Source organism: Thamnophis sirtalis, unplaced genomic scaffold (assembly GCF_051295495.1).
Source record: "Thamnophis sirtalis isolate CommonGarterSnake01/CBP01778 unplaced genomic scaffold, rThaSir2_p1.2 scaffold_6, whole genome shotgun sequence".
NCBI classification, from domain to species: domain Eukaryota; kingdom Metazoa; phylum Chordata; class Lepidosauria; order Squamata; family Natricidae; genus Thamnophis; species Thamnophis sirtalis.
Genome location: NW_028261386.1, coordinates 20718676 through 20742022, shown reverse-complemented (window position 1 = coordinate 20742022; position 23347 = coordinate 20718676). Strand labels below are relative to the sequence as shown.

Sequence of the window (23347 nt, the reverse complement as noted above, 5' to 3'; positions counted from 1 at the left end):
CAACTATGACCTGGATGACTGAGAATCTCCACACAGACTTCCCTTCAGAAGGAAATGGGAGGAAAGAGAAGCCGCCTTTTGGTCAGTTAGCTAGTTCAGACATCAGTCAGTGAACGGCCCCCCTCTCTACCTCCCTCAAGGTCTCTCTCGCTCTCTACCCCGCCCGCAACCGCCTCCCCCCCGCTCCCCGTCTACGAGACCCCGCGCCTCCAGGAGCCACGCCCCCTTTCTCTTCGCGCAAATTCCTTCAACCTCCAAAGGCCACGCCCACCCCTCAGCTCGCCTGCCCGGCTGCCCGTCGCTCGCTCTCCTTTCGGCGCGCGGTGCATGCCGGGCAAGGGAAGGGGAACTGTGAGAGGAAAGGAGGGGAGGCAGCCGTCGCGGCCTCGATGTCTCGGGGCGGCTCGGCGCCCGGCTGGGGCTGGTGGCCTCCGTCGCGGCGGCGGGGGCGGCAACAGCAACGGGCCAGGAGAAGGGTGGGCGCCGGCGCCGGCTTCCCGGAAGGAGCCTGGGCCTTTCCCGTGGCGGTGCTGGCGGTGGCGGGACTGGCGGCGGCGTCGCTCTCCTTGCTGGTGCTCGTGTTGGGCCTCTCCGGGGCTGCGCTCTCTCTGATCGTGGCGGCGGCGGCCGCGGGATCCTGGATAGTGTCCTCGGGATTAGGCGCCGGCGGCAAGGACCGGAGGGGGACCCCCTTGCTGACCCACCGCATCTCCTTTGCCCCCAAGAGCAGCGAAAGGGTCCTGGCCAACGGGGGCCCCTCCATGAGCTACTCCTCGCCCGGGCTGCTCGTGCCCGAAAGGAGGCGGGGGCAGGTTTACGGGTAAGGGAATTCATTGTACTGGAGCCCCTCGGCTTTTCCGCCTTTTTCTTTCTTTTTCTCTTTCTTTCTTTCTTTCTTTCTTTCTTTCTTTCTTTCTTTCTTTCTTTCTTTCTTTCTTTCTTTCTTTCCTTTTCTTTTTTCTTTGTAAGACGATCCCTGCTAGGATTTTGCATTGCAATCTGTACATGCTCGTGTGTGCCTTTGCTGCCGGAATGGAGCAGCGTTGCCCGGGTTCTTTGGGTCCTCCATTCACTAAGGCTGCACTACTATTACTATTAGTCTTCTCGTCGTTCCTATCACCCATCTCCTCCCACTTATGACTGCAGTACTGTAACTTTGTTGCTTGTCTCCTTACGGTTTATATTGATATTGATTGTTTCCTGATTGCTTATTTGTACCCTATGACTATCATTAAGTGTTGTACCTTAGGATTCTTGACAAATGTATCTTGTCTTTTTATGTACACTGAGAGCATATGTCCAGTCACACTTGGCCAGTAAAGAATTTATTCTATTTACTCTACTCTATTCTAGCCCCAGTCCTATTCTATTCCTATTCTATTCCTATTCTATTCCTATTCTATTCCTATTCTATTCCTATTCTATTCCTATTCTATTCCTATTACTATTCTATTAGGGAAGAAGTCCATAAACTTGACCAGATAGATGCTTCTCCTTCCTTTGGGTACCTGGGCAATATTCCAGTAACATCGCTTACACTTCTTTCAAACTTGGTTTAGGTAACCACTGGAGAAAATCAGGCTAGAACGATCTGCTTCTCTTCTCCCCATATGCTTCTACCCAGTATGGGAAAACATGGCTGTGTACATTCAAACTGCATGGACATATTTGCCCAGCTCTTATTTGAGTGGGTATGTGTATATAAAAATATAAATACACACACAAACATACATACACAGAATTCTTAAAGCATATTTTGGACCAGCCAGTTGAGCTTCGTATTTGAACCTCTCATATACAGAACGAGTCATTTCTTCTATAGAAGTTGGATTACTTTTTGCTGTTCATACCCAGCATTCTTTTTTTTTTCTTTCTGCTTTGTATCTTCTCCCATTTTATGGGCTTCCTGTAATGAATGGGTTGGGGTGTGTGTGTGTGTGTGTGTGTGTGTGTGTGTTTTGTAATTGTTACAATTTCATTCGGTCCCTCAGGTTAGAGCCAGGTTCTCATCCTATCCTTTCCCTTTTACTGATGCTCTTTTCTTTCCTCTTGATGCACATTTCATTCTGTTCGCCAGAGATGGTTGCTGTTTTGCCTGACCTTGGTTTTAGGGAAATGAAAAGCAGAGGTTTGGAAAGATGGGGTGCTTTACACTGCCTGGGGAAGAGGAATAATTTAATCGTAGCTTCATCGTACTATGATTGTTTTATCTCTCAGTTCATTCCGATATTAAGCTTAGATTGATTTCACTGCGTTCTCCAAGATGCTCTTTTGGCCTTTTCCCTCATCCACTACCATTGCCTTATCAGAGCTCTTGTCAGTTTCCTCTTCCATCTCTGCTCTGGGTTTCCCTGGTGCAGAAGCTCAAATTCCCTTGCTGCTGCATGTGTCTATGACACGTTTGCCACCTTTCTCATATTGTATTCAGGCAGATGTGATGGAAGGGAGAGAACTGGAAGTCTAAGTGGATCTTGCTAGTAACTAAGAATCAAGGTTTTTCTCAAGGTTGTAAACAAGGCTGAATGTATTAACTAAGGTAAACAGCTATATTATGTGTGCATGACAGATGGTCTCCTTATTGTAAAGCAGTATTCTCCGGTGATTCAGTTTTCACTTAAATTGGATAATTAGATAAAAAATTCAACTGAAAAATAAACAAATTAATTCCATGGCTGAAAACCATTTTGAATACATCATGATCTCACTTTCTAGATTTATTGATCTTCATGTTGATGTGCTGAGAATAGTGTGATAGATTTTCTATTTGCACTTTAAAATAACTTTATGAACGGATGGGAAGTGATATCTTTCTATTTCTAAATGAGGAAATAGGACTTAAAGCATTTTGATTTTCTGTGTCTATCCTTTGCTGACAAGAGTAAGAAATGAATATAATGGATATAAAGGATGCTGTATATTTGGTCTGAGATGTATTTGCTGCTGGCATTTTATACAGAAACAGTCTAGCTGCTTATATCGTTTCTCCATTTTCTTTGATTACATGTTTTATTTATTCTCTATTCTTTCTAGGGATCACCTGAGTCCATCAACTCGTTTTATGCTGAGTCCTCGGCGGCGCTATCCTATCCAGCAAGCCCAATATGCTGCGTTGGGAACCCTGCCTTCAATTTGCTGGGATGAGTATCGGCGGAAAAACAGGCTATCCATTCACCATTCTAGCATGGCCCACAGCCCTGTAACAGTGAAGATTGCTCGGCCAGAAAGCAGCATTGGCCGTTCTCCACTGTGAGTTTGCTTCAGTAGTTGCTTTTGGGTAGTTTTTAAGTTTCCAAGCTTGACTGAGAAAGGGTCTTCTCTTGGAGTGATCTCATTTCTCATTTCTCTTCCTGGTTTATAGTGTTATATGTAAATGTTGTGGAAAGCCTGGCAATGTCTTAAGCTGTTTCCTTGTGGTCCAGTTACTTAGGACACATCTTGGTTAGCTGATTGGTGGAACTGACTGAGGTATTCCTCTTCCTATCCCCAGCCTCCATAATTCTTGGCCCTACAATGACTTCTTAACCACTCATAATATTGCTTTAGAAGTGTTTTGTGAGGTCACAAGTAAATCCTGAAGTAATGTGAACAGGCTGCTTATATTCAGCCAGTTTTCAACCTGAATCCCATGGGATAGGTCCTGTGGGCATGAGGAATGGGTAACTTAGTTTACAGAATTTACAGAATAACAGAGTTGGAAGGGATCTTGGAGGTCTTCCAGTCCATCACCTTGCTTAAGCAGGAAACCCTAAACCATTTCAGACAAATGGTTGTCCAGTCTCTTCTCAAAAACCTCCAGTTTTTGGAGCACCTACAACTTCTGGTGGCAAGTCGTTCCGCTGATTAATTGTTCTCACTGTCAGGAAATTTCTCCTTAGTTCTAGGTTGCTTCTCTCCTTGATGAGTTTCCATGAGTTGCTTCTGGTCCTGCCTTCAGATGCTTTGGGGAATGGGTTGACTACCTCATATTTGTAGCAACCCCTCAAATATTGGAAGGCTGCTACCATGTCACCCCCAGTCCTTCTCTTCATTAGACTAGGCCACCATCCCTTTAAGACTTGTGGACTTCAATTCCTAGAATTCCTCAGACAGAATTCTGGGAGTTGAAATCCACCAGTCTTAAAATTGCCAACTTTGGAGATTTCTGGATTAGATGTTTGCAGTTCTTTCAATCGTTCATGATATGTTTTGGTGAATCCCACCTAATCTTCAACCACCATGCTCTACCAGGCTAAGTTCCTGGGGCATCATATGGACAGTAAGAGGAAATTCACATTCTTGTGATCACTCTCATTTCATCTGACAGGTTGGAGCAGTTGGTTTCTCCTGCGGCTTTCTCTTCAGCATCTAATACTATCCTGGATCCATGTGCAAAAGAAACTGTATTGAATGCTCTCAAAGAGAGCCGGAAGAGAGCTGTGGAGGAAGAAGAGGAGGACCAGAACTTTCCAAATGGTCAGGAGAACAAGAAGAGGTAATTACTAATGGTTTCTTTCTGCATGCTGCAGAACAAGACTCCAGAAAGTTAGCACAGTAGTTAAACGCTTTGGTTAAAGTTGAGTGGAACGCAACATTAATGTGAACAAAACACTTTCTGAGATGGATCAAAGCAATATACAGGGGCATGTTTTAGTATTTTAATCCTCAGATCAAGACAAGTATTCTTCCATATTCCTTGTAAAAGTTTTGCATGAGAAGTTTTGTAGGATCCACACTGTAGCAAAGAGGTAATAGATTTGCAGCAAACATATAGTTTTGTATGTAAACAAATTGCAGCCAGGACTTGTTTTAGGAAGCAACAGGGCTTAGAAGAATCAGAATGCTTGCACCAATATTTCTTCCAATTCCTTCTGTAAATTACTATCAGATTACCTCACACTTTATTTGACTTCAAATACTTTGTGACCATATTGCCACCATGCTAATAATAGAAAAATCTGACAAAGGCAGACAGGAATGAATATATAAAATGTGCACCTTATGATGATTTGAGACATCTAATATCAAATGTTCTCTGTAACAAACATCTGGACCAATCATTTTGGCCCATGTTTTTGCAGATATTCTTCTTTATTAGGAAACCAACCAGTTATTTTGGACACAGATAACTTATTTTCAGAAATTGCAGTTTTATTTCTTGATATTTTGTTATCTAAGGACATTTATATAAAGCCAATAATTTGTTTCGTAGACTTTGTACGAACTATTTTCAATAAAACTGCTATACTTGGAGAATTTTTTCCCTGCGATGAAAGGGTATAATACATGCCATAATGAGCACTGGAACTGCTACCATTGCTCATGGCATTTTAAGTTTGACAACAACTTAAATATTTAAGATATTAAATAACTTTTCCAAATTGAAATCTCTTTCTGATTCATCTTTGAAAAATTGCCAAATGTGTTTTTCCTGTGATCAGCCTCCCTATTGATAGAATTGAATTTCATTATAGTGAACTAGTTGAACCAGAGATTTTTGGGAATGTGATAGACAGAATACATTCTTGTTCCCACCTGAAATCATTCTTTTAATCTTTTTTTCATTCCCTGCAGGCGCCATGATAGTACTGGAAGTGGTCATTCTGCATTTGAGCCCTTGGTGGCCAATGGAGCACCCGCATCTCTTGTGCCCAAGTAAGTGCCAGGAGCTTTGCTGAGAATGAGAAATGTTTTCCTTTTATAGTGCTAACAAATGATCCCATATATATTCTTGGAGGATATATTTAAATCCTTTTCTCCCCATATGTTACTTCTCCTGTCAGTTGAAAGATTCATTTATAGTGTACGTGTGTGGTTCAATTAAATAAATTAGAGAAGAAGCAAACACTTTTAGGAAAGGTGATAGAGAAAATGGTGACATTGCAACTCCAGAGGATCCTGGAGAAAACGGATTATCTGGATCCTTTCAGTCAGGTTGCAGGCCTAGATGCAGGACTGAAACTGTATTGGTCGCACTCCTGGATGATCTCTGATGGGAGGAAGTGGTGCTTCTATCTTTATTTTTCTTGACCTCTCAGCTGCTTTTGATACCATCAACCATGGTGTCCTTCTGGGTCAACTTGAGGAGTTGGGGTTGAACAGCACAATTTTGTGCTGATTTACCTCCTTCCTTCAGGGCTGGTCCCAGTTGTAGGTGTTGATAGGGATGAGAAGTTCAACTCATGGGCCCTCCTTTATGTAGTGCTACAGGGTTTGGTGCTCTCCACTCCTAATCAACATCTACATGAAACCATTGGGTGAGATCATCTATCTCCATGGGGTGAGGTATCATCAATATACTGATGATACCCAGTCATATATCTCCATCCTGGGTGAATTGAGTGTTGCAGTGGACATTGTTTTACAATGGCTAGAAGCTGTAGGATCTGGATGGGGAAACGCCAGACTTCAGCCTAACCCCGGTAAGTCCGAGTGGCCGCAGGTAGGTCTCTCTGTACCCAGGAGTTTATCATCTTTGGTCTTGGATGAGATTGCACTATGCCAGATGGACCTGGTGCATAATGTGGGACTCATGGCTCATGCTTGAAGGGCTGGTGATCATGGCTGGAAAGGCCTTTACCCAACTCCATGTTGTGTGCCAGTTATGCCTTTTCCTGGGCAGGGAATCTCTATCTCTAGTTGTGTCCTGATTGAACTATTGCAATGCACTCTAAATGGAGCTACCTCTGAAAGGTATCTGGAAGCTTCAGCTGGCAGAGAATGCAGCTGTTCCAAGTAATGTACCCACAGAAAACAAAACTCAGAGGCAGGCAGTTTCCTCAAAGAACAGTTTATTGGATACTTCATATTGGCTCAACTTATGGAAGCCAACTCTGGAATTTCCCACAGGCTTTCACCTAATGAAAAGTAAAAGTTTTCCCCCAAGTCATGTTGTCCAATCATGGTGGTGGCCGGTTGCTGGGTTAGTTGCTCCTCCTCTGGCCAGCCACCTGTGAGAATGTCTTTTGTTCCTACAGGAAAACTTTATTGTTTTGCCTACAAAACCTCATCTAACTTATTTCCCCCCTTCCTCCATTGTGTGGCAACCCTGATGCTTCCAAGATGGCTTCAGCCAGGTTCATTTCAGGGTTGACAGCAACTGCACAAGCCATACTGGGTGCCTGAAGAAGAGGACATATAACAACACCCTTGCTCTGCGAACTGCACTGGGTACCATTTTGCTTCTGGGTCCAATTCAAGGCCTTAATTATCCTCTATAAACTCTGCATGGCATAGGACAAATCTCATCAATTCATCCCATTCAATCAGGCAGGCAGGGAAGGTATTCTACAGACCCTGTCAGTGAAAGAATTTTGACTGGTAGAGTCTAGGAAGAGAGCCTTATCTGCCATTGCCCCTGATTTATAGAGCATCCTGCTCCCAGAGATGAGGAAAGACGCCAATCTCTTGGCCTTCTACAAAGGGATCAAAACTCTGCAAACTTGGGGGGGGGGGGGCACAGAGGACCACACAACCATGGGAGTGGCTAGTACCTTGAGACCCCCTCCCTCCTATAATAATCCAATAATTCTAAAAGGCAATCTTAGGTTTGATTTTTAATTTTAATATTACGTTTTCTATATCTTTTTACTTGCCAGTTATATTACATTGTATACCACCCAGAGTCCCTCTTTGGGGGAGATTGGGGAAGTCTAGAAACATGAAAGATAAATACTGTATTTTTCGGAGTATAAGGTGCACTTTTTTTCCTCAAAGAAGAGGCTGAAAATCTGGGTGCGTCTTATACATCGAATACAGCATTTTTTGCCACCTGAAGCCCCGCCCCTTCACAAAATGGCCATGCAGAGCCTTATGGGGGCTTTCAAAGAGTCCTGGGGGCTGGGGAGGGCAGAAATGAGCAAAAAACACTCTATAAGCCTCCATAAGGCTATGCATGCAATTTTTTTGACAAAAACCGGGATCGTTTTCGCGAAAAACGAGCTGTTTTTTGCTTGCTTTGGGGGAGCCCACCCCCTCCCCAAGGCTATTCATGCCTTTTTATAAAAAAAAAAAAACAGGGCCATTTTTGTGAAAAACGGGCTGTTTTGGGAAGATTTGCAGGGTGCAAAAACGTTTTCCTTTTGGAAAGCTCTTTAACTGTTTGATGAGAATTACATTGATCAAGTGATGTGCCAGCAGAAACAAAGTCTTAGGTGCTGCAGATTGTCAGTGATTTCCTTCTCCAGCACATGGATAATTACACCTGGAAACATCTACCTACTTACTCACTCTCTCCCTACCTACCTACTGTATTTCTCTCTCTCTCCCTACCTACCTATTATATTTCTCTCCCTCCCTCTACCTACCTACCTACTCTCTCTCTCTACCTACCTACTGTATTTCTCTCCCCCTCTATCTACTTATATATCTACCTACTCTCTCCCTACCTCCCTATCTACTGTATTTCTCTTTCCCTCTCTCTTTCTCTATCCCTCTACCTACCAACCTACCTACTCTCTCTCTCTATCCCTACCTATTACTGTATTTCTCTTCTTCTCTCTATATTTCTCTCTCTCTATCCCTTTATCTACCTAACTAACTACTCTCTCTCTCTCCCTACCTACCTACTGTATTTCTCTCTCTTTTTCTCCCTCTCTATCCCTCTATCTACCTACCCACTTTTTTTTCATTTACCTCTTCAAAACCTTGGTGTGTCTTATACTCCGGTGCGTCTTATACTCTGAAAAATATGGTATATAAATAAGATTTTAAATGCTTGGCTGAAGAGATGTAGCTTCACAGATCTTTCAAAGGTAGGAGTGTGAGCGGAGCACATTTCTAGAAAATATATAAAACATATAAAATATATCTATGAAAGGTAAATATATAAATAAGATTTTAAATACTGGCTAAAGAGGTATAGCTTCATAGCTCTTGGGAGAGTGTATTCTGTACTTTGAAGTTATAGAAGAGAATGTGATTTCTTTTGAGTTGGATAAATGGGCCTCTGAAAGCTGGAATATAATTCCAAGGGCTTTTTCCTGGAGACATTTTTTTTAGTTGGACTCTGCTGGAAATGTATTCTGTAGTCTTTATGCTTGAAAACCAAAGGAAGCAAGAAAAGTTTCTTCATTACACTTTGGAAGCTGTTCTTCTGCAAAATGCATCTAATTATCTTGCAGCAAACCTATAACCGCTGTCTCTTTTCCTAGACCTGGCTCTCTGAAGCGGGGACTTGTTCCTTCCCACTGCCTAGAAGATTGCTCCTCTAAGAGATCGCGCACTTCTTCCCTCAGTTCTGTGAATAGTCTGTCTGTGAGTGGTATACCAAGCTCTATCCGCAATGCTATTGCCAGCTCATACAGCTCCACCAGAGGTCTCTCACAGGTACATTGTTAGATGATTAACTCCTTTAATGCATGAGATACTGAAGGTATTTCCCAGAACAAAGATGTGATGATAACTTGTTATTCTCTTCTCTTGAACAAAACTTGATACAAATATTAGTCTCTCTGTGTTCTCAAATTAGAAGAATAACTACAGTGATAAAGGGATTTTACTCTTAAAATGTAAAAATATGACTGCAGATCAGTAAAGTTAAGTTTGCCAGTTTTCATAAATTATTGTAAAATGATCTACAAAACCTGAAGGTAGCCAGCTGCTATGACTACACTCCGGCAAACTCATCAGGGGAGTAAGTCTAACTTTTTCCTCAAAACAAACAAGCATACTGAATGCTGATCTATCCAGGCAGAGACCACCAAGAGACTGAAACAAGGAGATAAGTTGAGTTGGGGAATCTAATAAGAGCAACAATATTACAGTAGCCAGTAATTGGGTAGGGTTTTAAGAATAAAAACGGCATGCCACTTTTATTCTTTTCTATTATTATTATTATCAACAACAGAATTGTATCATAGCAGCCAGTTGTTTCGCTAGATTTGGCATCGATTACTAGTCGGGCCCCACCCAGGGGCCTAGGACGTCGTAACGTATTTTCGTAATATGCGTGCAGATCCAAGCAGTGCGGCTTTTTGCATTTGACTGATGGTGATTTTGTCAATTTTTAACTGTTTTAAATGTAATTCCAGTGCTTTTGGAATAGCACCCAGTGTGCCGATTACCACTGGAATTACCACTGCTGGTTTGTGCCATAATAGTTGAATTTCGATTTTTAAGTCCTGATATTTCGTGATTTTTTCATATTCCTTCTCATCGACCCTGCTATCACCTGGTATTGCGATGTCTATGATTGTGACCTTATTTTTCTCAACCAGTGTGATGTCTGGTGTATTATGCGCCAGTATTTTGTCTGTTTGTATGCGAAAATCCCACAAGATCTTGACCATCTGATTTTCGGTGACTTTTCAGGCTGATGTTCCCACCAGTTTGTTGCTGTTTTAATATTATAATTTTTGCACAAATTCCAATGGATCATTTGTGCTACTGAATTGTGCCGCAATTTATAATCAGTCTGCGCGATTTTTTTACAGCAGCTGAGTATGTGATCAACAGTTACATCAGCTTCTTTGCAAAGTCTGCATTTGGCATCATCAGAGGATATTTCGATTTTGGGCTTAATGGCATTTGTGCGGATAGCTTGTTCTTGCGCAGCCAGGATTAGTGACTCTGTTTCTTTCTTTAATGTACCTGTTGTTAACCATAACCAAGTTTGTTCACTGTCCACTTTATCTTTTATTTTTTCCAGAAATTGGCCATGCAGTGCTTTGTTCTGCCAACTCTCCATTCTTGATTTTATCACATCTTTTCTGTATTCTTGTTTCGTCTGTTGGGCCTTCAGTAGATTTTTGTTCTTTACTTCAATTAATTGATGTTCTTGACTTTCTTTTAAATAATCAGCCAGTGCATGTTTTTCTTCTTCAACTGTTTGCTTGACTTGTAATAATCCTCTGCCACCTGATTTTCGGGGCAGGTTTAGTCTATCAGTATCACCACGTGGATGTAAACTGTAGTGCATTGTCATTAGTTTCCTGGTTTTTCGGTCCAAAATGTCCAAATCAGCTTGTGTCCAATTAACTATACCAGCTGTGTATCTTATAACTGGTATTGCCCAGGTATTTATGGCCTTGATTGTATTTCCACCATTCAATTTAGATTTCAAATTTTTCCTAACTCTGTTGGTGTACTCTCGCCTGATAATAGTTTTTAGTTCTCCATGCTTGATGTTATCCAACTGCAGAATGCCTAAGTATTTGTAGGCTTCATTTTCGTTGCATTTAATTAGTTGGCCATTGGGCATTTCAGTTCCCTCACATGCAGTGATTTTGCCTCTTTTTATGGATACAATGGCACATTTTTCCATGCCAAACTGCATTGAAATATCAGTGCTGAATACTCGGACTGTGTTTGTCAATGATTGGATTTCTATTTCTGACTTTCCATAGAGTTTCAAATCATCCATATATAGTAAATGCGAAATTTTTTCAGCTTCTTTGGCTGTTTGGTAGCCTAATTTCATTTTTTTGAAGATTACTGATAGTGGGATCATTGCGATGATGAAGAGAAGAGGTAAAAGTGAATCACCCTGGAAAATTCCTCGCTTGATATTAACCATTCCATAGATCTCATTCCCTACTGCCAACTCAGTTCTCCATTGTTTCATCGCCTTTTCAGTAAAGGATGTAATATTTTTGCTAATGCCAGTTGTTTCTAAGCATTTTATGATCCAACTATGTGACAGTGAGTCAAATGCCTTTTTGTAATCAATCCAGACCATATTCAAGTTCGTTTTTCTATTCTTACAATTTTCTAATATCATTTTATCAATTAGGAGCTGATCTTTTGTGCCCGTGCTCCTTCTTTTGTTGCCTTTTTGCTCTACTGGCAAGATGTTTTTATTATTATACAATTGTATCACAGCGGCCAGTTGTTTCGCCGGATTTGGCATTGGTTACTAGTCGGGCCCCACCCAGGGGCCTAGGACGTCGTAACGTATTTTCGTAATATGCGTGCAGATCCAAGCAGTGCGGCTTTTTGCATTTGACTTATTATTATTATTATTATTATTATTATTATTATTATTATTATTATGTTATTCTTTGGTGAGATTCACAGCCTTTGGGGCTGGTTGGTAGCGCAACAGTTCGAGTCCTAACCAAAGACCTAGGAACTGTTAAAGTAACGTTGGAGGATATAAGCTGTTGTTATTATTATTTTATTATTATTATGGTTTTTTGTTTTTTTAATAAAAAATATTTTTTATTTTGAAAGGGGAGAATAAAAAATGTTTTATAAAAAGCAAAACAACAACAACAACAATAATAATGACTATGGCACAAACCAGCAGTGGTAATTCCAATGGTAATTGGCACACTGGGTGCTATTTCAAAAGCACTGGAATTACATTTAAAACAGTTAAAAATTGACAAAATCACCATCAGTCAAATGCAAAAAGCCGCACTGCTTGGATCTGCACGCATATTATGAAAATACGTTACGACGTCCTAGGCCCCTGGGTGGGGCCCGACTAGTAACCAATGCCAAATCCGGCGAAACAACTGGCCGTTGTGATACAATTGTATAATAATAATAATAATAATAATGAATAAAAATGGCATGAGGAATTCCTAAGCAAGTTTATTAGACCTGTATAGGTTTTAGATGGCAGCATTTAATCATGGAAAATTATTTTTGCCATTCACCTGTTTAAGTTGATTTCAAAAAGGATTACATTAATTTGATTTTCTGTATACATAAATGTTCTGCTTTAAACCTACCAAAAATAAGGTATGGAAAAGATTATTCTTTTTTTTTTAATACGTAGTACTTCATGCTTTATTTTCTCTCCTTTAGCTATGGAAGAGAACGGGACCAAGTTCCTCTCCTCTTTCCAGCCCAGCATCCTCTCGGTCTCAAACACCTGAAAGGCCTAACAAGAAAGCAAGATATCCCAGCTCCAACATCATGTGAGTGCAGCTTTTCTTTATTGTTTTGATGTTCCTTAGACTTAACGGTTATCAGTAGCTGGAAGGCTCAAGGATGATGCTATTCTTTTGAGGCCTCTTTCTGATAGGCTCTCTCTAAATATATCTACAGCATATGATTCCTCCCTTCTCTTGTTTAATTGGCAAAGTTAACCAAAACATCTTTCCTGCATTTAAACATCTTGTGAAGGTCAGTCTTCTTCAAGAAAGGGAATGTTTTTGCATGTGGTTTTTAATAGGCAAGATCCTGTCTGGGCTTTTATGGGGGAGAGGGGTGTATTTATTGAAAAGAGAGCTGACTATTAAATAGAAAGCATTTTCCATGACATTTTACCAAACCACATTTCTGAACTTTACCTAACCATTAGATAAATTGAAAGGGCTAGCAGTGAGGATGTGTAATGATTTGGGTTGTTGTCTTGCAATCTGTTGCTTGAAATTTTTTGTTACTAGGGGGTCTTCAGAGCAACACACTCGGGTGACTGCTTTCATAAGATGCCTGCTTGCATTACCCTGAGAATCTCCTCAAACCAACATCCAAAGGGCAGATGGCCAGCTACTGTCCATAGAATGAATGACAATAGTATATGGGAGGAAGAATGGTAGGGATGAGGGAAGCAGATCTTTCCCCTACCTATGACTGTCCCTCTGCAAATCTTCGAGCCAGAAGTGCAAAAGAAGAATTGCTTAAGCATTCTCTTTCACTTGCTTTCTCCTGTTGCTACAGTGAAGAAGAGCCTCAGAAATCCAACTCGCAAATGGCTGTGACAGCAGACAAAGAGACACAGGAAGAGAAGAGTAAGTTCTGGGGATGGGATGGGCCAAGAAGGATTGGAGGGGAAAATGGGGGCAACTTTGAGACTGGGGTGTGAAGGGAGGATCCTAAAACAAAAAATAGGTAAATAAAAATTACATTGTCAGTAAGGCGGGAGAATGCCTCTGTTTCACAACAGGCTACTTTAGAATGACTTTTATATAAATGGATTGGCATGACTTTCATGACTGCTCAGAATTTTTAAAAATCACCTCTGCAATAATGGCAAAGTGGTGTTTCAATATTTCAGACCTATATTCTGAGTCCCAGTTTTTTACCTGTGAAGATTGCTAAGAGATCTTAGCGCTGTATCTTTCCCCCCACCTCTGTTGAATGCTTTCTAATCAATTGGGAGGTTCTCTTAAGAACACTTACAGAGTATATTGATACCTCGGAGGAAATATTGAAATTTTAATTGCTAATACTGAACCATATAAATATTCTTACAGTACACCAGCCTAGATTCTGTTTACTTTTTTGAAGCCTCTATGTTCATATTATGCTTGTCTGTTTTTAAGTCTTCAAAGGTGTTGTGTTTAGACATGGATCATTACTACTGCAGAAGCCTGAGCTGCATCTTATTGGGTAGCCACATGCATAACTTGTCAACTTCGTCTCAGTTTCAGAATCACCCTTGAAGAATAAATGCAACTATGTGAGTTCACCATCTTCCTCAGGAAGCAATGGCAAGCGGAAGCGGAAGATTCAGCTACTTTCCGCTCATCATGGAGATAATTTTGCCTTGGTATGACTCTTCAGTGATTTCTTTCTTTCCCTTAGTGCACATAATTGAGTTGACGTACGGAAGACACCATATGGCAGGTGATAAAGTATCCAGCCAAGAAGACAAGATAGTTAAATTGAGTAGGATGGGTGCTGCTAAAGCTTTTGACTTTAGTCAAACACGCCACATGGCTTGATGCCTGAGAAAAAAGTGGGAAGCAGTAAAGCCATGTAATCTTTAGGTTTATTTATACATTCCCAGAGCTAAGGGAAGAACACCTCTGTCTTTTGTTTGGTGCTATTTATGAAAGTGCTGTTTTGCGCCTTCAGAACAAATGCTTAAGATCTTGTTTTCTTGGCAGCCTCCACCACCTCAGCTAGGCTATACAGTCACCCCAGAAGACTTGGATGCAGAGAAGAAAGCAACACTACAGTGGTTCAACAAAGTCTTAGAAGAAAACATTGGTAAGTGTTCTCATTGTCTGCTCCAGGTTGCCCTTTGGGAGTCTGCCCACCCAAATAAGAGATTTATACAAACTAAATGGGGTTTGTGTTGAGTAAGCTCCCTGTTGGGAGAGTGAATACGTTCAGCGAAGTGTTGAGAGTTGTGTTGAAGAACACACAAACCAGCACACAGAGATACTGCAGTTTAAATAGGCTTTTACTTTCATGGAAATAGAGGAATCAGAGTCCATCAAACAGTCCAAGTCATACACGGATAAGACAGTCAGTCATCAACGTCTTTCAGTTAAGGGATAATCCAAATAACATAGTCCAGTAACATATAATCAGTCCGTTACACAAAGTTTGCTACGAGTTGCAAAACTTAACAATAGCTCCCGGCACTTCCAGAACAGCCCAGCATCTAACAAACAGAGAGAGCTAACAGTCATTCTGGCTCCCTCTTACGGCCGATTGAGGAAAACAGCAACTAATCACATTTTACAGTATGCTTTAAAGAAACAGGTATAGCATTGTTACATGATTTATATATTGCCAACCCAACGGTTAGAATTATATTCCTAACAGGATGCAATGGCTCAGTGGTTAAAGACACAGAGCTTGTCAGCTGGAGAGCTGACCACCTGGGTTCAGAGACCCAACAAAGTGAACTCCTGTTACTTGCCCCAGCTCCTGCCCATCCAGCAGTTCGAAAGCATGCAAATCCCAAGTAGATTAATAGGTGCCGTTTTGGTGGGAAGGTAACAGGGTTCCATGCATCTCTGGCATATAGCTATGCTGGGCACATGACCACTGAATTTGTCTTTGGACAACACTCCTTCGTCCAAGAAACAGGTGAGCACCGTGCTCTATAATCGGTCACGATCGATCGGGAAATCTTTACCTTTACAAACGAAAAGTGGGTAATGATAGTGACTCTGTGCAGGTCTCAAAATGTCGTCTTTGCTTGTTCTGTTGGTTCTTGCTAGTCACAGATTCATTGGTTGGCTTTAATGTCAGCAGATGCTAGATGGTGGATTCTAGTGACTTTGAAATTGCCAGAAAGCTGTGATGGTTTTCCCAACAGATTCCACCCCAAGCACACCTGTGGAGACCACCTCTTCATCCCAAACTTTGAACTTTCCACTGATCTCTACCAAACCAACACCGGTGTCATTGCCCGTCTCTACTGCTGCAACCAATCCCCTTCTGGAGAGCTTGAAGAACATGCAAGAAGGAAAGAGCTCTTCAGCACAAGCAGGTGAGCAATTTCAGATGGAAAGGGGCATTCATTGCCTGCCTTTGGAGACCATTTGAGTCCTATAATAGCAATAGCAGTTAGACTTATATACCGCTTCATAGGGCTTTCAGCCCTCTCTAAGCGGTTTACAGAGTCAGCATATTGCCCCCACAGTCTGGGTCCTCATTTTACCCACCTCGGAAGGATGGAAGGCTGAGTCAACCTTGAGCCAATGAGATTTGAACTGCAGATAGCAGTCAGCTGAAGTGGCCTGCAGTACTGCACTCTAACCACTGCACCACCTCGGCTTGGTATAAAAGGCCTCTGAAATTTGTGGGTCTGAAGCTGTTCTTCAGTATTTGGCAGCTTCCTATAGAATTGTATGTTGATGAATGAATGCAAGGGGATGAGGACTAAGAGCCCTGTAAATAATCTAGGCCTAATCTGATTACTCTAGAGAGTAATCAGATTAGGCCTAGAGTTTTGATTTATGTTCATTAAAATATGGGTGGTTCCATTAAAAAGTTTATTCTGAACAAGTGCCAGAATACAGAATCTTGCTTCCCTCTCTTCCTTTACAAAGAGCCAGAAGCAGGCTGAACTTCATAGCTTTAAAGTTTATCTTAATAAAAAAATTCAGATGATTCCACAAATTCATGAATTCCTTGTATTTATAATGGAGGAACTATTCAGCTAACATACTTAACCCATAGGGCTGTTCCTTTCTCCTCTTTAGCCAAAGTGGAAAGGCAGTTTAAGCTGGCAAGTATGCATTTTTTCATGCAGAAAAAGTGTTTGTTCCTCACCTTCTTCATAAGGAAAAATGTTTTCTTTCTTTTAAAATATTTTTTCCAGTTATTAACAGAAAAGTACTAGAAATCTTCTCACCCACCAAAGTTTCTGGTGACCAGAATGCAGTCTTTCCCCAAGCTCAGTTCTCCACTCAGATGTTAGAGATACTGTGACACCTCAGGCCTGGCAAATTGCCAGCTTTGAAGCAGAGCTTTCTACTTTTGAGAAAGTCCCTCCTCCAGGGACCTATTCAGTCCATTCATTGGTTGTCTTTTAAACGACTGGAGTATCTTCTTTTTGAGAGACGTTTAGAGCAATGAGGGGTCCTTGGGGCTCTCTGATCTTGGTGGTTTTCTTGCAGTCGTTTCATCCCCCAAACTAGGTAACACCATGACACCACCTAGTTTGGGTAATGAAACATCTGCAAGAAAACAATCAAGCTCAGAGAGCACCAAGGATCCTTCATTTCAACCCTGAGCTACAAATGATCTCTTTTATTGGTACATTTAGAGTAATTTGGAAACTCCTTAAATAATGTTTTTAATGTTCAGTTTTATAGAATTTTAATCAGCTTTTTATCTATTTCTTTCTGCTTATTATCTGAAGAATTTCTAATTAGATATAATCCTGCTAAGCTAGTTCCTGAATGCCAAACAGCTGGCCGCTACAGACCATTTTCTAGAGATTAACAAACAAAATGGCCAATGTCCAACAAGAGAGGCTAAGATAGACTGTGAAACGTTTATCATGCAACCTAAATAAATGTTCTCTACGCTCCATCCACACTGGACAATAAATCTGGAATGTTTTTTGCATTTTTGATATATCCAGAGATTTAATTCTTGAGTATCTCCCCTGGTTGTCGTGACAGGTTAGATTGTTTAAGAGGGTTAAAGTATGGAAATATATCACCCTTTTTCTCTCGTCTATAAAAAAGCGAAACAAATTCTGTTCTGCAATAAATACAGAAAAGGAGGAGAGAAATTAACATGTATTCCAGATTGTCTGGTGTAAATAAATAAGTTTTCTTAATGGTTTATTGTGGAACAGTTTCTCCTAACTACACTGATGTAGTGCTTTCTCCTTTTTCCCTTCTCCCCCCTCCAGCCAAGACAGTTCCAGGGACTGCAGGGAGCCCTCAGCTGCCAGCTTTCTCTGCCTCACTGGATTTGAGCTCCTCTGTGACAGTGACATCCCCTAAGCCTCTGGCTCCCAACGTACCTGTTTCCCTCTCTACTGCTCCTCCTCCTCCTCCAGGCACTTCCCTGCCCACTAGTAGCGCAAGCAATTTGGTGACAGCTTCTTCTGAGCCGGGCCACACTCCAGCCAGGCCCTCGTCTGCTCCAAAGCCCAGCATCCTCTTTGGGATCCTCACCAGTCCTCCAGCTGACAAGCCCCCAGCTGCAACCACGCCATCGTCTTCTGCGCCCTGCACAGTGCCTGTGTTCAAGCCAATCTTTGGCAGCCCAGCAAAAAGTGAGAACTTTAGCTTCTCCACAAGTGGCACCACTGTGGTTTCTGCCGCCGCGCAACCTGTGCCTTCTTTGGCACCTCCGGTTGCTCCCAGCGCCATATTCAAACCCATCTTTGGATCACTGTCTACACCAGCAACTGCTGTCCTGCCTACAACCACTTCATCGTCTCCCTTCACATTCGGCCAGGCCCCTCAGCCAGCAGCAGCATCTGGCCTCCCTGCCATCAACGCCTCCAGCAGTTTAGGGCTCCCTGTTCTCCCAGAGGCCCCCATTACCACCTCGGTGTCACCTCCTGGAACAGCAAGCGTGACCTTTGTCTCCATGAGTAAACCTGTGTTCAGTTTTGGGCCAGGCATCCCATCCTCTGCCACTGCCCCCAGCAACAGCAGCAGCAATAGCACTCCTGCCACTGCTGTCTCCACGCTGGCATCCCAGCCCTTGCTATTTGGGGCTGCCCCCAATGCCAGCACAGCTGCCATGCCCCTTTTCCAGTTTGGCAAGCAAGCTGCCCCCACAGGCGCCACTGTCAATCTCTTGGCACCCTCCAGCACCACTAACTCAGCACCCACTGTTACTGCCACCGCCGCCACCACAGCCAATACTGGCTTTGGCATTTTTAGCGGCGGCAGCAGCAGTTCCACGCAGGCTTCTTCAGCACCATCGGCCACCACCCAACCTCCACTGACATTTGGATCTTGCACCTCTGCGTTCAGCAGCACCTTTGGGGCTGCCTCAAAACCACCCCCTCCCTACCCTGCGGTTACAAGCCAGCTGGCTTTTGATTCAGGTGTCTCCGAGGGCCAGCAGGCAGCTCTCAAGCCTCCGGCAGCCGGGCCCCTGAACTTTGGGACTCCTTTCAGCTTCAGTGGCTCAGTAGCCCAACCTGCAGCCCAGCCAGCCTTTGGCAGCTCCACGCAGACCCCCTTTGGAGGGGCTGGCCCCATGGCATCCTTTGGAGCCAAAAGTACTTCCCAGCCGGCCTTTGGAGTCGCATCGTCCATCTTTTCTTTTGGGACAGCCACCACATCCAGCACGCAGACTACAAGCAGCAGCACAGGGAGCTCTGTCTTTGGAGGTTCAGCCCCGGCTCCGTTCGCCTTTGGGGCATCGAATCCCGCCCCGGGCGTAGCAGGCAGCGCTTTTGGCGTTGGCGCCAGTGCTACAGGCACAGGAGTGCCCACGGTCGGATTCAGTTTCGGCAGCGGGCAGAGCGGAGCTGCAGAGGGAGTGACACCCTTTGGAACTTCCTTGGCACAAAACCCTCTGGGTGCCCAGAACCAAAACTCTGCCTTTGCTTTCAGCATCCCAAGTACACCTGAGAGCAAGCCAGCATTCGGAGGTGAGTGTCCCCTTTGCTTGGCCTCTTTCTTGTTCAATACTCCTACTTATTCTTCGGGGGGGGTGGGGTTCTTTCTAGTTTTGCTATTGGGCTGTTTTGATTCCCGGGGCCTGGTCTAGAAGTCCTGCCTTGATATTTGAAGCCATTGAGAATAGGTGAATTCGTATTTCGGCTCAGGAAGACGCATGCAGAGATTTTTCAGCTCTGACCAGATTCTGTTTCCATTCTGTCTCCTAAATCCAAGTCTCATTTCCTTTGGCTCTGTTTGTTTCCCTATGCTCATTAGAACAAACATTGCTTCAGGTGCAGGGGATTGAGATGATGAGACTGGAGCCCAATTTAGGTGGCCATAGATTGGAGCAAGTTGCATGTGAGGAAATGAAGGAAAGGCAGGCATTTCTGGGCCGACGGATACCTGTATCCTTAGCTGATTTTGGGAAGAAAGTCCAATGGAAGAGAGGGGAATGGGGCTGATAAAACTCCTTTAGTGTTCTTGTATTGGGATAAAACAATAATCTTTTGTATAAAACATTCAGAGAAAGTGGTTCCTGTCATTCAGGTGTGCCTGACAGTGTCAGGCCGGGATTGGTGATCTTGTTTTCCATAATGTGACTTCATTCTCTAATAGACACTTTGCTTTGGCTACTATTTGGTGATTAGGAACTCCCACACCTACATTTGGGCAAAGTACACCTACCCCAGGAGGCGGCACAGTAGGGAGCTGCAACCTTTCCTTTGGAACACCCATCACCCCCGCCTTTGGAGGAGGGACACCTACTGCTTTTGGTAAGGATTTGGAAGTTGATGGGTGGGGGGTCCGTTCTGTTACAAGTCCCTTTGCAACACTTAGAATGCAGGGATCAGACAGCAAAATAGTTAAATCACTGCAGAACAACTTTTTTGTTTGTTTTGGGGATTTGGGGATGAGAGGATTTAAAACAACATGCATTATTAATACAAGGAAGGGTTAACATCATATAGTTCTAAATCCAAAATATATTATAGATGTTGATGGCACCTTCTTCGAAAGAGGCCAGAGGTTAAAAATCGCTCCTGAGTAGCAAGTTATGCAACCCCACAAGTTACTTGGCCTGCTTTCTATGCCCAAACAGCCTCTGTGAAAAGGCTGAAGGGAGACCTTTTGCTTTTCTGTCCCTCCAGGGCCAGCAACAGCCACCTTCTCCATTGGAGCAGGATCCAAGACAGGAACTCGCCAACGGCTGCAGGCCCGGAGGCAGCACACTCGTAAAAAGTAACCGGGAGCAGCTTCCTGCCTGGACTTCAACTCCCAGTTGATCTGCTGACGGATCCTCCTCATACTGTACTACCCAAGGAAGACTTATTCAGCTGGACTGTCCTGGGAGTCTCTTTTCTATAACAACCCCAGGAAGCTATTCTGGATCCAAGAGTGATTTTTACTCCTTCAAACGGGATAGGAGACACTTAAGCCCTTTTTACTTGAACAGTCTATGGCTGAGTCTGGATGAAAAATTTGTACATATCCTCTATTTTCCCTTCTCCCTGTAGACCTCTCCCCTTAATCTTCCCTTCTTTTCTCTGCTCTTAACTTCATTCCTTTTTGGCTGCTTAGCGAAGGGAGGTAGGGTGTCGGGGAAAGTATTTGGCTTGCAGCCATATAAACATTTCTGATTGAAACCAACTGTTAGCTCCCATCCTCAGTTTCTTCGTTCTTTGGGAAGCCTTTTCCAGAGAATCTTCAAGGGCTTCCTTGGATCGAAATTCACATCAAAACACAGTCCCCAGTAAGACCCCTCTGTCCCATTGGGATGGCCACCCTGTCTTGCCAAAGCTTTTTGGCTTCGTGTGGTTTTAGCTCCGAGTTGGGATCTTTAATAATCGTTAACAGCAGAGGTGTGGTTGGATAGCCACATGAAAATGGAGAAACGTCTTGGTGTCAGAGGTCCAGGGGGAATCCATGAGCGTTTGGTGAGGAAGACAGTGCCATTCACCCCCTACAGCTTTTCATTTAGGCAGCCTTTCCTTTCCCTCTGCCCTCCCCTCTCCTCCCCTTCAAATGTCTGTGTTTTGCTCACAGTATGTTTGTGTTCTTTTTTTATTGCTCTGTGAATTGAGTTTGGAGGAAGAAATGAATTGTGTGCGTGGCGGCATGTTGGTAATGCCGGACTTGTAAACATTTTTCAGGGTACCTGTCTCCAACGGAGACGAACCCTGCCTAATTGGGTGTGGACAGTCACTGCATGGCTACGTGTGCTGAATGAAGTGTGAAGACTTCGACTTTGGAAGGCTGGAAGCGCCATTTTGAGTCGAGACCCCAGGCCTTCCGAGGAAGACCTGCCTCCCTGATGTTTGGTGGCCCCGGGACCTTGTGAAAAGTTCTTGTTCTGTGCTGAGCCTTTGGAGTAGGGAGGGAAAAGTGTTTCTAAGGTGGAGGAGTAAAATCATAAGCCCTGTGGGGCTCTGGCTGAAATCTGATTTTTTTTTTCTTTTTTCCAACTTAAGAAGAGCTTGAGCCACAGCAGTCAGCCATTGCGGGTAGACAAAGCAGCTCGGCAACAAAAACGGTTCTCCTCAGCCAGTTTTGTTCTTGGAAGTCAGGCCAGCTGCCAGTGGTGTGAATGTGTGCGTGAGCCTGCCTAATTCTAAATTTAAAAAAAAAATATTTAAACATTTTTTAACAAAGTGAAACTTTATTTTTATATTTAAGCTAAATTGCCTTTAAATTCCTTCAAGCTTGGTTCATAGAGGTGTGAAAGTACAAAGTTGTTCATTAGCAATTTGCCTGTGTGCTGTTAGGAGACAACAGGGCTTATAGGGACGGTGGGGAGGGGGGGGAACATCTGCTTTCTTGCCACCACCCCCTTCGGGCTTCACAGGTCAGTGTTTCATGTGTTTGTTGAATAATGTGAGTGTGGCTCCGTCTGTTCCATAACGCTTGAGAGCTCTTGCACGTTTCAGTGGGGCTGGGAAAGTGAATCTGGTATCGGTGCTTGTCATTTGGAAGGAAGGCAGATGATGTGTGGCTTGTAAAAGAATGGCCACTTCAGTGATTGCTTGGGACAGTGACTAACTTTGTTGGGGGAAAGGGCCATCTTCAAGAATCCCATCCAGTTGGTTGACTGGTTAACTAATATTCTTAATAATAACGGCTCATATTTCATCTCTCCACGTATGGCAGTGGAAGGGGTGGGTGGTTAGTCCTCTGCCATGGGGTGGTGTTTGCTTAGTGCCCGGAGTCTGCAATGAACCAGTCATTTCTCCAGCTGGGAAGCAGCTGCCCCCCTCAACCATCCCTATAAAGGTAGAGCACCTTTTGTTACCGAGATATTGCTGTGTGTGAATGAAGTGAAGTACGTAAAAATAAAAAGAATGGGCTGGCTTTTTTAAAAAGTTGCAATGGAGACTTGGATCATTCCTGTCAAGGGTTTTAGTGTGACTGTGCAATTTCTTTTCCTTGCTTATGTTGATTTAAAATAAAACTGCTTGAGCCAGAATGTTTTTTTACTCTGTTTTTTTGGCCAAATAGCCTCCTGGAGTGGCTTGACAGATCAATAAAAGATGCTAGTCTCTGTTCCCGTGGTTTTCACTTTCCTTTCATACCCGTTTCCTAGAAACATTGAAAAGGGCCCTCTTCCCACAGGATGGGGATGAACTTTCCAGCTCAATTTCTCTCAAGGCCTCCAT

The 23347-nt window shown here is 43.1% G+C and overlaps 1 protein-coding gene across 1 annotated transcript; it reads left to right on the top strand.

The window, feature by feature from the left end:
- Positions 1-328: 328 nt before the first annotated feature.
- Positions 329-23235, top strand: POM121 (POM121 transmembrane nucleoporin). Its single transcript, XM_087717338.1, has 13 exons — positions 329-820; positions 3031-3246; positions 4304-4471; positions 5551-5631; positions 9129-9303; positions 12730-12842; positions 13588-13658; positions 14295-14419; positions 14760-14862; positions 15926-16099; positions 17978-19684; positions 20345-20470; positions 20846-23235. Exons 1-13 carry the CDS (start codon positions 390-392, stop codon positions 20938-20940), a joined length of 3585 nt encoding a protein of 1194 aa, XP_087573464.1. The 5' UTR covers positions 329-389; the 3' UTR covers positions 20941-23235.
- The last annotated feature ends 112 nt before the right edge of the window (positions 23236-23347 follow it).